The sequence below is a fragment of the Scomber scombrus genome, unplaced genomic scaffold (assembly GCF_963691925.1).
Source record: "Scomber scombrus unplaced genomic scaffold, fScoSco1.1 SCAFFOLD_167, whole genome shotgun sequence".
NCBI classification, from domain to species: Eukaryota; Metazoa; Chordata; class Actinopteri; order Scombriformes; family Scombridae; genus Scomber; species Scomber scombrus.
The window spans coordinates 36,484-54,728 of NW_026910501.1; the positions used below are offsets into that span (position 1 = coordinate 36,484).

Below are 18,245 nucleotides of genomic sequence, written 5' to 3' on the forward strand. Positions count from 1 at the left end.
CAAAATAAAAGCTTTTACTTTGAGGTTTTCTGGGTTTAAAGAAGCTGAAATATTAAATGATCATTATGAACATAATATATCAAATATATTTAAACATATAAAATGTATTTAAACATATAAAATGTATTTCAACATAAAATATATTTAAACATATAAAATATATTTAAACATATAAAATGTATTTAAACATAAAATATATTTAAACATAAAATATATTTAAACATATAAAATATATTTAAACATATAAAATATATTTAAACATATAAAATATATTTAAACATAAAATATATTTAAACATAAACTATATTTAAACATAAAATATATTTAAACATATAAAATATATTTAAACATAAAATATATTTAAACATATAAAATGTATTTAAACATAAAATAAATTTAAACATATAAACTATATTTAAACATAAAATATATTTAAACATAAAATATATTTAAACATAAAATATATTTAAACATATAAAATGTATTTAAACATAAAATAAATTTAAACATATAAACTATATTTAAACATAAAATATATTTAAACATAAAATATATTTAAACATAAAATATATTTAAACATATAAAATGTATTTAAACATAAAATATATTTAAACATATAAAATATATTTAAACATAAAATATATTTAAACATATAAAATATATTTAAACATAAAATATATTTAAACATATAAACTATATTTAAACATAAAATATATTTAAACATATAAAATATATTTAAACATAAAATATATTTAAACATATAAAATATATTTAAACATAAAATATATTTAAACATATAAACTATATTTAAACATAAAATATATTTAAACATATAAAATGTATTTAAACATAAAATATATTTAAACATATAAACTATATTTAAACATATATAAACATGACTGATCCCTTTGGTACAGAATGTGTCCACACTGTCGTGAACGCGCCTAGCTCCAGGCTCGCTCCCGGGATGTTTCCTCATGAACTCTGATTGGCCGAAAGGATTACGCCCATGAGAGAGGGTCCGGTACGCATGCGCAGTGCTGAATGAGGGGAGCATGTTTGTGACTTTTGAAGTTTGGACAAAGTTTAGAAAGTTTCATCAAGAAGAAGAAAAATTACTTCATATAGGGCAGGAGGGGGGGAGAGGGGGAGAGGGGAGGGGGAGATAGAGGAGAGACTGATAGAGGGATAGAGAGATAGAGAGAGGAGAGATAGAGAGAGGAGAGATAGAGAGAGGAGAGATAGAGAGAGAGAGGGACTGACTGACTGCAGGAGCAGAGAGGCGGACAGAAGACAGAAGCTCCGACTTCCAGGCAAACAAACCGGGAGGTCGCCAAGCTCCAAGCCGGGCCAAGGAGCGCGACCGCCGGCATGACGATCGAGTTCGCCCCGCTGAACATCCCGCTGCGGAGGAGACTGCAGACAGCTGCCGTCCTGCAATGGGTCTTCTCCTTCCTGGCTCTAGGTACCTGTCTGTCTGCTGCCTGTCTGTCTGCTACCTGTCTGTCTGCTACCTGTCTGTCTGCTGCCTGTCTGTCTGTCTGTCTGTCTGTCTGTCTGCTGCCTGTCTGCTGCCTGTCTGTCTGTCTGCTGCCTGTCTGTCTGCTACCTGTCTGTCTGCTTCCTGTCTGTCTGCTACCTGTCTGTCTGTCTGTCTGTCTGTCTGTCTGTCTGCTGCCTGTCTGCTGCCTGTCTGTCTGTCTGCTGCCTGTCTGCTGCCTGTCTGTCTGTCTGCTGCCTGTCTGTCTGCTACCTGTCTGTCTACTGCCTGTCTGTCTGCTACCTGTCTGTCTGCTGCCTGTCTGTCTGCTGCCTGTCTGTCTGCTACCTGTCTGTCTGCTACCTGTCTGTCTGCTGCCTGTCTGTCTGTCTGTCTGTCTGTCTGCTGCCTGTCTGTCTGCTGCCTGTCTGTCTGCTACCTGTCTGTCTGCTTCCTGTCTGTCTGCTACCTGTCTGTCTGTCTGTCTGTCTGTCTGTCTGTCTGTCTGCTGCCTGTCTGCTGCCTGTCTGTCTGTCTGCTGCCTGTCTGCTGCCTGTCTGTCTGTCTGCTGCCTGTCTGTCTGCTACCTGTCTGTCTACTGCCTGTCTGTCTGCTACCTGTCTGTCTGCTGCCTGTCTGTCTGCTGCCTGTCTGTCTGCTACCTGTCTGTCTGCTACCTGTCTGTCTGCTGCCTGTCTGTCTGTCTGTCTGTCTGTCTGCTGCCTGTCTGTCTGCTGCCTGTCTGTCTGCTACCTGTCTGTCTGCTGCCTGTCTGTCTGCTACCTGTCTGTCTGCTGCCTGTCTGTCTGCTACCTGTCTGTCTGCTGCCTGTCTGTCTGCTACCTGTCTGTCTGTCTGTCTGCTGCCTGTCTGTCTGCTACCTGTCTGTCTGTCTGTCTGCTGCCTGTCTGTCTGCTGCCTGTCTGTCTGTCTGCTGCCTGTCTGTCTGTCTGTCTGCTGCCTGTCTGTCTGCTGCCTGTCTGTCTGTCTGCTGCCTGTCTGTCTGCTGCCTGTCTGTCTGCTACCTGTCTGTCTGCTGCCTGTCTGTCTGCTGCCTGTCTGTTTGTCTGCTGCCTGTCTGTCTGCTACCTGTCTGTCTGCTGCCTGTCTGTCTGTCTGCTGCCTGTCTGTCTGCTACCTGTCTGCTGTCTGTCTGTCTGTCTGTCTGCTGCCTGTCTGTCTGTCTGCTGCCTGTCTGTCTGCTACCTGTCTGTCTGCTGCCTGTCTGTCTGCTACCTGTCTGTCTGTCTGTCTGCTGCCTGTCTGTCTGCTACCTGTCTGTCTGTCTGTCTGCTGCCTGTCTGTCTGCTGCCTGTCTGTCTGTCTGCTGCCTGTCTGTCTGTCTGTCTGCTGCCTGTCTGTCTGCTGCCTGTCTGTCTGTCTGCTGCCTGTCTGTCTGCTGCCTGTCTGTCTGCTACCTGTCTGTCTGCTGCCTGTCTGTCTGCTGCCTGTCTGTTTGTCTGCTGCCTGTCTGTCTGCTACCTGTCTGTCTGCTACCTGTCTGTCTGCTGCCTGTCTGTCTGCTACCTGTCTACTGTCTGTCTGTCTGCTGCCTGACTGTCTGTCTGCTGCCTGTCTGTCTGTCTGCTGCCTGTCTGTCTGCTGTCTGTCGGTCTGCTACCTGTCTGTCTGTCTGCTGCCTGTCTGTCTGCTGTCTGTCTGTCTGTCTGCTACCTGTCCACTGTCTGTCTGCTGCCTGTCTGTCTGCTGCCTGTCTGTCTGCTACCTGTCTGTCTGCTACCTGTCTGTCTGCTACCTGTCTGTCTGCTACCTGTCTGTCTGCTGCCTTTCTGTCTGCGACCTGTCTGCTGCCTGTCTGTCTGCTGCCTGTCTGTCTGCTACCTGTCTGTCTGCTACCTGTCTGCTGTCTGTCTGCTACCTATCTGTCTGCTGTCTGTCTGTCTGCTGCCTGTCTGTCTGCTACCTGTCTGTCTGCTACCTGTCTGTCTGCTGCCTGTCTGCTCCCTGTCTGTCTGTCTGTCTGCTGCCTGTCTGTCTGCTGCCTGTCTGTCTGTATGCTACCTCTGTCTGCTACCTGTCTGTCTGCTGCCTGTCTGTCTGCTACCTGTCTGTCTGCTACCTGTCTGTCTGCTACCTGTCTGTCTGCTGCCTTTCTGTCTGCGACCTGTCTGCTGCCTGTCTGTCTGCTGCCTGTCTGTCTGCTACCTGTCTGTCTGCTACCTGTCTGCTGTCTGTCTGCTACCTATCTGTCTGCTGTCTGTCTGTCTGCTGCCTGTCTGTCTGCTACCTGTCTGTCTGCTACCTGTCTGTCTGCTGCCTGTCTGCTCCCTGTCTGTCTGTCTGTCTGCTGCCTGTCTGTCTGCTGCCTGTCTGTCTGTATGCTACCTCTGTCTGCTACCTGTCTGTCTGCTGCCTGTCTGTCTGCTACCTGTCTGTCTGCTGTCTGTCTGTCTGCTGCCTGTCTGCTGCCTGTCTGTCTGTCTGTATGCTACCTGTCTGTCTGCTACCTGTCTGTCTGCTGCCTGTCTTGTCTGCTGCCTGTCTGTCTGCTACCTGTCTATCTGCTGCCTGTCTGTCTGTATGCTACCTGTCTGTCTGCTACCTGTCTGTCTGCTGCCTGTCTTGTCTGCTGCCTGTCTGTCTGCTACCTGTCTGTCTGCTGCCTGTCTGTCTGCTACCTGTCTGCTGCCTGTCTGTCTGCTACCTGTCTGTCTTCTGCCTGTCTGTCTGTCTGACCACCTGCCTGTCTGTCGGACTGTCTGTCTGTCTGCTGCCTGTCTGTCTGCTACCTGTCTGGCTGTCTGTCTGTTCCTGTCTGGCTGTCTGTCTCTACCTGTCTGTCTGCTACCTGTCTTTCTACCTTTCTGTCTGACCACATGTCTGTCTCTACCTGTCTGTCTGACCACCTGTCTGTCTCTCAGCTCAGTGCTGTCTCGCTGCCTTCATGCTGTTGGCTCTCTCTGATTGGTGGATGGTGGCCCTGCTGTATGCTGGTTGGCTGTGGCTGGACTGGGACACGCCCACCAGCGGGGGTCGGAGGTCAGAATGGGTCAGGAGGTGGAGCGTCTGGGACTACTTCAGACAGTACTTCCCCCTCACGGTGAGGTTATTGATCCCTCTGATCAGTATTGATCAGAATATTGATTAATAATCATTCAATTAATCTGTTGATTTCTTTTCTGCAGCTCGTTAAAACCGTCGATTTGGATCCAAAGAAAAATTATATTTTTGGATTCCATCCACACGGTGAGACACCTACCTGTCTGTCTCTCTACCTGTCTGTCTCTCTACCTGTCTGTCTCTCTACCTGTCTGTCTCTTTACCTGTTTGTCTCTCTACCTGTCTGTCTCTCTACCTGTCTGTCTCTTTACCTGTTTGTCTCTCTACCTGTCTGTCTCTCTACCTGTCTGTCTCTCTACCTGTCTGTCTCTTTACCTGCCTGTCTCTCTACCTGTCTGTCTCTTTACCTGCCTGTGTCTCTACCTGTCTGTCTCTACCTGTCTGTCTCTCTACCTGTCTGTCTCTCTACCTGTCTGTCTCTCTACCTGTCTGTCTCTTGACCTGCCTGTCTCTCTACCTGTCTGTCTCTTTACCTGCCTGTCTCTCTACCTGTCTGTCTCTTTACCTGTCTGTCTCTCTACCTGTCTGTCTCTACCTGTCTGTCTCTTTACCTGTCTGTCTCTACCTGTCTGTCTCTCTACCTGTCTGTATCTCTACCTGTCTGTATCTCTACCTGTCTGTCTCTCTACCTGTTTGTCTCTCTACCTGTCTGTCTCTCTACCTGTCTGTCTCTTTACCTGTTTGTCTCTCTACCTGTCTGTCTCTCTACCTGTCTGTCTCTCTACCTGTCTGTCTCTTTACCTGCCTGTCTCTCTACCTGTCTGTCTCTTTACCTGCCTGTGTCTCTACCTGTCTGTCTCTACCTGTCTGTCTCTCTACCTGTCTGTCTCTCTACCTGTCTGTCTCTCTACCTGTCTGTCTCTACCTGTCTGTCTCTCTACCTGTCTGTCTCTCTACCTGTCTGTCTCTCTACCTGTCTGTATCTTTACCTGTCTGTCTCTTTACCTGTTTGTCTCTCTACCTGTCTGTCTCTCTACCTGTCTGTCTCTTTACCTGTTTGTCTCTCTACCTGTCTGTCTCTCTACCTGTCTGTCTCTCTACCTGTCTGTCTCTTTACCTGCCTGTCTCTCTACCTGTCTGTCTCTTTACCTGCCTGTGTCTCTACCTGTCTGTCTCTACCTGTCTGTCTCTCTACCTGTCTGTCTCTCTACCTGTCTGTCTCTTTACCTGCCTGTCTCTCTACCTGTCTGTCTCTTTACCTGTCTGACTCTTTACCTGTCTGTCTGTCTACCTGTCTGTCTCTCACCTGTATCACTGCTGATGCTGCACCCATCCACCTGATGCTGCACCCATCCACCTGATGCTGCACCCATCCACCTGCATCACTGCTGATGCTGCACCCATCCACCTGATGCTGCACCCATCCACCTGCATCACTGCTGATGCTGCACCCATCCACCTGATGCTGCACCCATCCACCTGCATCACTGCTGATGCTGCACCCACCCACCTGATGCTGCACCATCCACCTGCATCACTGCTGATGCTGCACCCATCCACCTGATGCTGCACCCATCCACCTGCCACCCTCACTGTGAACAAGACCCCCAGATACCTAAACTGCTCCGCTTGGGGCTCCTGGAGGTGGAGTAGTGTGGTCCCTGATAGTTGGAGCCTCCGGTCTGCCGGTCCATGGATCCCTGTCCCTCCATGACTGCCCCACAATGTCCAGAACCTGAAATATAACACGCTGTCTACCTGTCTTGTTCTTTACCTGCCTGTCTCTCTACCTGTCTGTCTCTCAGGTGTGCTGGTAGCTGGAGCCTTTGGTAACTTCTGTACGGAGTCGACGGGTTTCTCTCGGTTGTTTCCTGGACTGAAGTCTCACCTGCTGATGCTTCCGTTCTGGTTCAGAGTCCCTCTGTTCAGAGATTACATCATGTTTGGAGGTACACCTGTCTGTCTGCTCACCTGTCTGTCTGTTCACCTGTCTGTCTGCTCACCTGTCTGTCTGTTCAGAGATTACATCATGTTTGGAGGTACACCTGTCTGTCTGCTCACCTGTCTGTCTGTTCAGAGATTACATCATGTTTGGAGGTACACCCGTCTGTCTGCTCACCTGTCTGTCTGTTCACCTGTCTGTCTGCTCACCTGTCTGTCTGTTCAGAGATTACATCATGTTTGGAGGTACACCTGTCTGTCTGCTCACCTGTCTGTCTGTTCAGAGATTACATCATGTTTGGAGGTACACCTGTCTGTCTGCTCACCTGTCTGTCTGCTCACCTGTCTGTCTGTTCAGAGATTACATCATGTTTGGAGGTACACCTGTCTGTCTGCTCACCTGTCTGTCTGTTCAGAGATTACATCATGTTTGGAGGTACACCTGTCTGTCTGCTCACCTGTCTGTCTGCTCACCTGTCTGTCTGTTCAGAGATTACATCATGTTTGGAGGTACACCTGTCTGTCTGCTCACCTGTCTGTCTGTTCAGAGATTACATCATGTTTGGAGGTACACCTGTCTGTCTGCTCACCTGTCTGTCTGCTCACCTGTCTGTCTGTTCAGAGATTACATCATGTTTGGAGGTACACCTGTCTGTCTGCTCACCTGTCTGTCTGTTCAGAGATTACATCATGTTTGGAGGTACACCTGTCTGTCTGCTCACCTGTCTGTCTGCTCACCTGTCTGTCTGATTGGATGTATTGATAAGGACTTTAATGATTGGATGTATTGATAAGGACTTTAATGATTGGATGTATTGATAAGGACTGTAATGATTGGATGTATTGATAAGGACTGTAATGATTGGATGTATTGATAAGGACTGTAATGATTGGATGTATTGATAAGGACTGTAATGATTGGATGTATTGATAAGGACTGTAATGATTGGATGATATTCAGACAGACTGATCTCTGGTCACTCTGATGTCTTCACACCGGAGTCGACTTGGAACGTTTCCAGAACATTTGTGCAACACTCGTAGATGAACTTTGTGAATCAGCTCTGAGTAAACTGTGTTAGAGGTCACAGCAGGAGGAGAAACAACGCTGCGCTCTGATTGGCTGAAAGAGCAGCTGCAGGGTCACATGGATTTCAACTCTCGATCAGCTTTAGTATTGATCCCAGATTGATCGTTGAACTGCTGAGTGAGTTTGTTTGTTCTCCTGTTTTCTCCTCAGAGTGTGAGCTCTGTGCTCTGTGAGATCTTTGGCAGGTCGGTCCCAGTGAAATGTGACGATAGAGCATCTGTCCACCAGGGGCACAATACAGTACAGTACAGTACAGTACAGTACAGTACAGTACAATACAGTACAGTACAATACAATACAGTACAGTACAATACCACAGAATACAATACAATACAGTACAGTACAATACAATACAATACAATACAGTACAGTACAATACAATACAATACAGTACAGTACAGTACAATACCATAGAATACAATACAGTACAGTACAATACAATACCATAGAATACAGTACAGTACAATACAATACAATACAATACAATACAGTACAGTACAGTACAATACAATACAGTACAATACCATAGAATACAGTACATTACAATACAGTACAGTACAATACAATACAGTACAATACAATACAATACAGTACAGTACAATACCATAGAATACAATACCATAGAATACAATACAATACAGTACAGTACAGTACAATACAGTACAGTACAGTTCAGTACAGTACAATACAATACAATACAGTACAGTACAGTACAATACCATATAATACAATACCATAGAATACAATACAGTACAGTACAATACAGTACAATACAATACAGTACAGTACAGTACAATACCATATAATACAATACCATACAATACAGTACAGTACATTACAATACAATACAGTACATTACAGTACAATACAATACAGTACAGTACAGTACAATACCATAGAATACAATACAGTACAGTACAGTACAGTACAATACCATAGAATACAATACCATACAATACAGTAAAGTACATTACAATACAATACAGTACATTACAGTACAATACAATACAGTACAGTACATTACAATACAGTACATTACAATACAGTACAATACAATACAGTACAGTACAATACAGTACAGTACAGTAGAGTACAATACAGTACATTACAATACAGTACAATACAATACAGTACAATACAATACAGTACAGTACAATACAGTACCGTACAATACAATACAGTACATTACAATACAGTACAGTACAATACAATACAGTACAATACCATAGAATACAATACAGTACATTACAATACAGTACAGTACAATACAATACAGTACAGTACCGTACAATACAATACAGTACAATAAAGTACAGTACAATACAGTACAGTACAATACCATAGAATACAATACAGTACAATACCATAGAATACAATACCATAGAATACAGTACAATACAGTACAGTACAATACAGTACAATACAGTACAGTACAATACCATACAATACAATACAGTACAGTACAATACCATAGAATACAATACCATACAATACAATACAGTACATTACAATACAGTACAATACAGTACAGTACAATACAGTACAATACAATACAGTACAGTACAATACAGTACAGTACAATACCATAGAATACAATACAATACAGTACATTACAATACAATACAGTACATTACAATACAGTACAGTACAATACCATAGAATACAATACAGTACAATACAATACAGTACAGTACAATAGAATAGAAAGTCTTTATTGTGGTACAAGACATCTGTAACTGTGCTGATTGGTCAATAAAAACAACAGAAAAATACAATGGGGAAATAAATAAATAGTTTAAAAAACTTAAAGTATTACAGTTAACGGGCCACAGGTAACAACTGTTTTTGAGTCTTGTTTATTGGTGCTTTTAGGCTGGTGTGTCTCCTTCCAGAGGAGAAGAGCAGTCTGTGATCATTCTCTTGGTTCTGCTGAGGTACTGGACCTGCAGATCTCCTCTAGAGGAGTCAGAGATGCTTCTCTTCAAACAGCCAGCGTACCACACAGAGATGCTTCTCTCTACAAACAGCCAGCGTACCACACAGATGCTTCTCTCTACAAACAGCCAGCGTACCACACAGATGCTTCTCTTCAAACAGCCAGCGTACCACACAGATGCTTCTCTCTACAAACAGCCAGCGTACCACACACAGATGTTTCTCTCTACAAACAGCCAGCGTACCACACAGATGCTTCTCTCTTCAAAAAGCCAGCGTACCACACAGATGCTTCTCTCTACAAACAGCCAGCGTACCACACAGAGATGCTTCTCTCTAAAAACAGCCAGCGTACCACACAGATGCTTCTCTCTACAAACAGCCAGCGTACCACACACAGATGCTTCTCTACAAACAGCCAGTGTACCACACAGATGCTTCTCTACAAACAGCCAGCGTACCACACAGATGCTTCTCTCTACAAACAGCCAGTGTACCACACAGATGCTTCTCTACAAACAGCCAGCGTACCACACAGATGCTTCTCTACAAACAGCCAGCGTACCACACAGATGCTTCTCTCTACAAACAGCCAGTGTACCACACAGATGCTTCTCTCTACAAACAGCCAGCGTACCACACACAGATGCTTCTCTACAAACAGCCAGTGTACCACACAGATGCTTCTCTACAAACAGACAGCGTACCACACAGATGCTTCTCTCTACAAACAGCCAGCGTACCACACACAGATGCTTCTCTCTACAAACAGCCAGCGTACCACACAGATGCTTCTCTACAAACAGACAGCGTACCACACAGATGCTTCTCTCTACAAACAGCCAGCGTACCACACAGATGCTTCTCTCTACAAACAGCCAGCGTACCACACACAGATGCTTCTCTCTACAAACAGCCAGCGTACCACACAGATGCTTCTCTCTACAAACAGCCAGCGTACCACACACAGATGCTTCTCTCTTCAAACAGCCAGCGTACCACACAGATGCTTCTCTCTACAAACAGCCAGCGTACCACACAGATGCTTCTCTACAAACAGCCAGCGTACCACACAGATGCTTCTCTACAAACAGCCAGTGTACCACACAGATGCTTCTCTACAAACAGCCAGCGTACCACACACAGATGCTTCTCTCTACAAACAGCCAGCGTACCACACAGAGATGCTTCTCTCTACAAACAGCCAGCGTACCACACACAGATCCTTCTCTCTACAAACAGCCAGCGTACCACACAGATGCTTCTCTCTACAAACAGCCAGCGTACCACACAGATGCTTCTCTCTACAAACAGCCAGCGTACCACACACAGATGCTTCTCTACAAACAGCCAGCGTACCACACAGATGCTTCTCTCTTCAAACAGCCAGCGTACCACACACAGATGCTTCTCTCTACAAACAGCCAGCGTACCACACAGATGTTTCTCTCTACAAACAGCCAGCGTACCACACAGATCCTTCTCTCTACAAACAGCCAGCGTACCACACAGATGCTTCTCTCTACAAACAGCCAGCGTACCACACAGATGCTTCTCTCTACAAACAGCCAGCGTACCACACAGATGTTTCTCTCTACAAACAGCCAGCGTACCACACAGATGCTTCTCTCTACAAACAGCCAGCGTACCACACAGATGCTTCTCTCTACAAACAGCCAGCGTACCACACAGATGTTTCTCTCTACAAACAGCCAGCGTACCACACAGATGCTTCTCTCTACAAACAGCCAGCGTACCACACAGATGCTTCTTTCTACAAACAGCCAGCGTACCACACAGATGTTTCTCTCTACAAACAGCCAGCGTACCACACACAGATGCTTCTCTCTACAAACAGCCAGCGTACCACACACAGATGCTTCTCTCTACAAACAGCCAGCGTACCACACACAGATGCTTCTCTCTACAAACAGCCAGCGTACCACACACAGATGCTTCTCTCTACAAACAGCCAGCGTACCACACACAGATGCTTCTCTCTACAAACAGCCAGCGTACCACACACAGATGCTTCTCTCTACAAACAGCCAGCGTACCACACACAGATGCTTCTCTCTACAAACAGCCAGCGTACCACACACAGATGCTTCTCTCTTCAAACAGCCAGCGTACCACACACAGATGCTTCTCTCTTCAAACAGCCAGCGTACCACACACAGATGCTTCTCTCTACAAACAGCCAGCGTACCACACAGATGCTTCTCTCTTCAAACAGCCAGCGTACCACACACAGATGCTTCTCTCTACAAACAGCCAGCGTACCACACACAGATGCTTCTCTCTACAAACAGCCAGCGTACCACACAGATGCTTCTCTCTTCAAACAGCCAGCGTACCACACACAGATGTTTCTCTCTACAAACAGCCAGCGTACCACACACAGATGCTTCTCTCTACAAACAGCCAGCGTACCACACAGATGCTTCTCTCTACAAACAGCCAGCGTACCACACAGATGCTTCTCTCTACAAACAGCCAGCGTACCACACACAGATGCTTCTCTCTACAAACAGCCAGCGTACCACACAGATGCTTCTCTCTACAAACAGCCAGCGTACCACACAGATGTTTCTCTCTACAAACAGCCAGCGTACCACACAGATGCTTCTCTCTACAAACAGCCAGCGTACCACACAGATGCTTCTCTCTACAAACAGCCAGCGTACCACACAGATGCTTCTTTCTACAAACAGCCAGCGTACCACACACAGATGTTTCTCTCTACAAACAGCCAGCGTACCACACACAGATGCTTCTCTCTACAAACAGCCAGCGTACCACACACAGATGCTTCTCTCTACAAACAGCCAGCGTACCACACACAGATGCTTCTCTCTACAAACAGCCAGCGTACCCCACACAGATGTTTCTCTCTACAAACAGCCAGCGTACCACACACAGATGCTTCTCTCTACAAACAGCCAGCGTACCACACACAGATGCTTCTCTCTACAAATAGCCAGCGTACCACACACAGATGCTTCTCTCTACAAACAGCCAGCGTACCACACACAGATGCTTCTCTCTACAAACAGCCAGCGTACCACACAGATGCTTCTTTCTACAAACAGCCAGCGTACCACACAGATGTTTCTCTCTACAAACAGCCAGCGTACCACACAGATGCTTCTCTCTTCAAACAGCCAGCGTACCACACAGATGCTTCTCTCTACAAACAGCCAGCGTACCACACACAGATGCTTCTCTCTACAAACATCCAGCGTACCACACACAGATGCTTCTCTCTTCAAACAGCCAGCGTACCACACACAGATGCTTCTCTCTACAAACAGCCAGCGTACCACACACAGATGCTTCTCTCTACAAACAGCCAGCGTACCACACAGATGCTTCTCTCTTCAAACAGCCAGCGTACCACACACAGATGCTTCTCTCTACAAACAGCCAGCGTACCACACAGATGCTTCTCTCTACAAACAGCCAGCGTACCACACACAGATGTTTCTCTCTACAAACAGCCAGCGTACCACACACAGATGCTTCTCTCTACAAACAGCCAGCGTACCACACACAGATGCTTCTCTCTACAAACAGCCAGCGTACCACACACAGATGCTTCTCTCTACAAACAGCCAGCGTACCACACAGATGCTTCTCTCTACAAACAGCCAGCGTACCACACACAGATGCTTCTCTCTACAAACAGCCAGGGTACCACACAGATGCTTCTCTCTACAAACAGCCAGCGTACCACACAGATGCTTCTCTCTACAAACAGCCAGCGTACCACACACAGATGCTTCTCTCTACAAACAGCCAGCGTACCACACAGATGCTTCTCTCTACAAACAGCCAGCGTACCACACACAGATGCTTCTCTCTACAAACAGCCAGCGTACCACACACAGATGCTTCTCTCTACAAACAGCCAGCGTACCACACACAGATGCACTGGCTCCGTTCTTTAGTTGTGATTGTGTTAAGAGAAACGTTGTTGGTAGAACACAATGCAGACCGCTTCAGGGTCTCTCTACACCAAGTCATCATCATGTATGAGTCCAACCATGGTGGTATCATCAGCAGGCTTAATGATGGTGTTGGAGGGGTGGATGGGGGGTTAGGGGTTAGGGGTGGATGGGTTAGGGTTTGGAGAGTAAAGGCCTATTTACACAGTGGACGGTTTGTGAGGAAGTCTTTAATCCAGGTGCAGGTGATGGGGGGGGGGGGGACTGTGGAGGCTTTGATGTGGTCAGAAATAATGAGTCCAAACATTCATTCCTACAGATGTTAAAGGTCTGCAGTCACTGAGGCTGCTGACTGTTAAGGGTTACTGGAGTCTGTTTGGTACTGGGCTCTGTCCTCAGGTACCGGGCTCTGTCCTCAGGTACTGGGCTCTGTCCTCAGGTACTGGGCTCTGTCCTCAGGTACCGGGCTCTGTCCTCAGGTACCGGGCTCTGTCCTCAGGTACTGGGCTCTGCACAGCCGGATGTGTCTGAGCAGAACTTCATATATGATAGAACCGTCTCTGTGTTCCTCCATGTCTCACCTGTCTGTGTCTCACCTGTTTGTCTCTCACCTGTTTGTCTCTCACCTGTCTGTGTCTCACCTGTCTGTCTCAACTGTCTGTCTCTCAGGTCTGGTGTCCAGCTGTAAGTCCAGCCTGTCGTACCTGGTCAGTCGTCCTGAAGGAGGAAACGTTGCGGTCATCGCGGTGGGCGGAGCTCCAGAGGCGCTGGATGCTCGACCAGGAGCTTTAACACTCCAGGTACCTGATCCTGATCCTGATCCTCATCCGGTCCAGACTCAGTTCACTCCCTCCAGGATCACGCAGGCCGGAATCAGGACTGAACCCCGCAGGCCGGGATCAGGACTGAACCCCACAGGCCGGGATCAGGACTGAACCCAGCAGGCAGGGATCAGGACTGAACCCAGCAGGCCGGGATCAGGACTGAACCCAGCAGGCCGGGATCAGGACTGAACCCCGCAGGCCGGGATCAGGACTGAACCCAGCAGGCCGGGATCAGGACTGAACCCAACAGGCAGGGATCAGGACTGGCTGTAAACCAGCAGCAGTGATGTGTTGTTGTGTAAAACAGGAAGTGTGTTGCAACAGTCGGACATGTGACTCTGATGCTGAAACATCGACTGTTCTTCATGAGTTCATTTACACAGGAGACAGACAGACAGGCAGACAGGCAGACAGACAGACAGGCAGGTAGCAGACAGACAGGCAGGCAGGCAGACAGACAGACAGACAGACAGGCAGACAGACAGACAGGCAGGTAGCAGACAGACAGGCAGGCAGGCAAACAGACAGACAGGCAGACAGACAGACAGGCAGGTAGCAGACAGACAGGTAGACAGACAGGCAGGCAGACAGACAGACAGGCAGACAGACAGGCAGGTAGCAGACAGACAGACAGGCAGACAGTTAGACAGACAGACAGGTACAGTCAGACAGACAGGTAGCAGACAGACAGTTACACAGACAGACAGGCAGGCAGACAGGTACAGACAGACAGATAGCAGACAGACAGACAGGTGACAGTCAGACAGACAGACAAGCAGACAGGCAGACAGACAGACAGGCAGGTAGCAGACAGACAGGCAGGCAGACAGACAGGCAGACAGACAGACAGGCAGGTAGCAGACAGACAGGCAGGCAGACAGACAGACAGGCAGACAGACAGACAGGCAGACAGACAGACAGACAGGCAGGTAGCAGACAGACAGGTAGACAGACAGGCAGACAGACAGACAGGCAGACAGACAGGCAGGTAGCAGACAGACAGACAGGCAGACAGTTAGACAGACAGACAGGTACAGTCAGACAGACAGGTAGCAGACAGACAGTTACACAGACAGACAGGCAGGCAGACAGGTACAGACAGACAGATAGCAGACAGACAGACAGGTGACAGTCAGACAGACAGACAGGCAGGCAGACAGGTACAGACACAGACAGGTAGCAGACAGACAGATAGACAGGTAGCAGGCAGACAGTCAGACAGACAGACAGACAGGATGTGTAGACAGACAGACAGACAGACAGACAGGTAGCAGACAGACAGACAGGATGTGTAGACAGACAGACAGACAGACAGGTAGCAGACAGACAGACAGGCAGACAGGTAGCAGACAGAAAGACAGACAGACAGACAGGTAGCAGACAGACAGAAAGACAGACAGACAGGTAGCAGACAGACAGACAGACAGACAGACAGACAGACAGGTAGCAGACAGACAGACAGGTAGCAGACAGACAGAAAGACAGACAGACAGGTAGCAGACAGACAGACAGACAGACAGACAGACAGGTAGCAGACAGACAGACAGACAGACAGACAGGTAGCAGACAGACAGAAAGACAGACAGACAGGTAGCAGACAGACAGACAGACAGACAGACAGGTAGCAGACAGAAAGACAGACAGGATGTGTCAGGGGATAGAGGAAACACAGGTCATTTAACACAGAACAACATGAAGTCATCATTGGTGTTTTAATCTTAATAATTCATATTAAAGAATAAATGAGTTTAATGAACTCTTTGTTTGTTTTAATCTTAATAATTCATATTAAAGAATAAATGAGTTTAATGAACTCTTTGTTTGTTTTAATCTTAATAATTCATATTAAAGAATAAATGAGTTTAATGAACTCTTTGTTTGTTTTAATCTTAATAATTCATATTAAAGAATAAATGAGTTTAATGAACTCTTTGTTTGTTTTAATCTTAATAATTCATATTAAAGAAGAATAAATGAGTTTAATGAACTCTTTGTTTGTTTTTCAGGTGCGAAACAGGAAAGGTTTCATCAAGATGGCTCTCAAACACGGGTGAGTGGAGCTAACGAGAGGTGTGACTGAATGGAGCTCATAACACTGACCCCTCTGTGTGTGTGTGTGTGTGTGTGTGTGTGTGTGTGTGTGTGTGTGTGTGTGCAGAGCTCAGCTGGTTCCAGTCTTTTCTTTCGGAGAGAACGAGCTGTTTGATCAGATGGAGAACCCGACTGGTTCCCCTCTGAGGAGGATGCAGGTTAGAGTTCATGCTACCTAGCAACCACTCAGCAACCACCTAGCAACCACCCAGCAACCACCCAGCAACCACCTAGCAGCCACCCAGCAACCACCTAGCAACCACCTAGCAACCACCCAGCAACCACCCAGCAACCACCCAGCAACCACCTAGCAGCCACCCAGCAACCACCTAGCAACCACCTAGCAACCACCTAGCAACCACCCAGCAACCACCCAGCAACCACCTAGCAACCACCCGGGAACCACCTAGCAACCACATAGCAACCACCTAGCAACCACCTAGCAACCACCCAGCAACCACCCGGGAACCACCTAGCAACCACATAGCAACCACTCAGCAACCACCTGGCAACCACCATGTTACACGTTAAATCTACATCACTATACCTTGGCAACCACCCAGCAACCACCATGTTACACCTTAAATCTACATCACTATACCTTGGCAACCACCCAGCAACCACCTAGCAACCTCTTTGCAACCACATAGCAACCACCCAGCAACCACCATGTTACACCTTAAATCTACCTAACTATACCTTAGCAACCACCCAGCAACCACCTAGCAACCACCTAGCAACCACCCAGCAACCACCTAGCAACCACCCAGCAACCACATAGCAACCACTCAGCAACCACCTAGCAACCACCCAGCAACAACGCAGGAACCACCTAGCAACCACCCAGCAACCACCCAGCAACCACCTAGCAACCACCTAGCAACCACCCAGCAACCACCTAGCAACCACCTAGCAACCACCCAGCAACCACCCAGCAACCACCTAGCAACCACCCAGCAACCACCCAGCAACCACCATGTTACACCTTAAATCTACATCACTATACCTTGGCAACCACCCGGCAACCACCTAGCAACCTCTTTGCAACCACATAGCAACCATCATGTTACACCTTAAATCTACATAACTATACCTTAGCAACCACCCAGCAACCACCCGGGTACCACCTAGCAACCACATAGCAATCAACCAGCAACCATCTACCAACCACCTAGCAACCACCATGTAACACCTTAGATCTACATAACTATGCCTTAGCAACTACTAAGCAACTACCTCTTCCCTCACAGTATTGTACCTTTTGTTATTTACATCTAGCTCCACAGCTGTCTGTCAGAGTATGTTAGCATGTTAGCTAGTGGCTAATGGTTCATATTAATATTAATGAGAACTGTTAACATGTTGCTAAGCTGTGTTAGCTTTGTATGATGTCAGCATGTTGTTGTGTGGAAACAGAACCGGTTGCAGAGCATCATGGGAGTAGCGATCCCTCTGTTCCACGCCAGAGGAGTTTTCCAGTATAGCTTCGGACTGATTCCATACAGGATGCCCATAAGAACCATAGGTACGACCCACCGCTAATCTAACGTTTGTCTAATGTTAACCGTGTCGGAGGCTGAGCTGACGTGTGTCCCTCTCTGTCCTCAGTGGGGAAGCCCATCCCGGTCCTCCAGACTCCGAGTCCCAGCAGCGAGGACATCGAGTCTCTGCATCGAGTTTACCTGCAGCACCTGACCGAACTGTTCGAGGAGCACAAACACACCTATGGCCTGCAGGAGCACCAGCACCTCACCTTCATATGACCAACAGACCACTACAGACAACCTATAGACCACTACAGACCACTACAGACCACTTACAGACCACTACAGACCACTTACAGACCACTACAGACCACTTACAGACCACTACAGACCACTACAGACCACTTACAGACCACTACAGACCACTACAGA

The 18,245-nt window shown here is 47.0% G+C and overlaps 1 protein-coding gene and 1 long non-coding RNA gene across 3 annotated transcripts; one reads left to right on the top strand and one right to left on the bottom strand.

Annotated features, from left to right (window-relative positions):
• Window positions 1-1,209: 1,209 nt before the first annotated feature.
• On the top strand, window positions 1,210-18,238 carry mogat3a (monoacylglycerol O-acyltransferase 3a). Its single transcript, XM_062415215.1, has 9 exons — window positions 1,210-1,465; window positions 4,363-4,541; window positions 4,627-4,687; window positions 6,307-6,450; window positions 14,084-14,214; window positions 16,245-16,288; window positions 16,397-16,487; window positions 17,746-17,854; window positions 17,938-18,238. The coding sequence occupies exons 1-9, from the start codon at window positions 1,372-1,374 to the stop codon at window positions 18,090-18,092; spliced, it is 1,008 nt and encodes a 335-aa protein (XP_062271199.1). The 5' UTR covers window positions 1,210-1,371; the 3' UTR covers window positions 18,093-18,238.
• On the bottom strand, window positions 6,458-8,209 carry LOC133977082 (uncharacterized). 2 transcript variants are annotated; one of them, XR_009924904.1, is made up of 3 exons: window positions 7,149-8,209; window positions 7,017-7,106; window positions 6,458-6,974 (listed from the first exon to the last, which is right to left on the bottom strand). It is a non-coding gene; the product is annotated as an uncharacterized LOC133977082 (long non-coding RNA). The 2 variants fall into 2 exon arrangements; XR_009924905.1 differs by having other exon boundaries at window positions 6,458-6,710; window positions 6,753-7,106.
• Window positions 18,239-18,245: the final 7 nt, after the last annotated feature.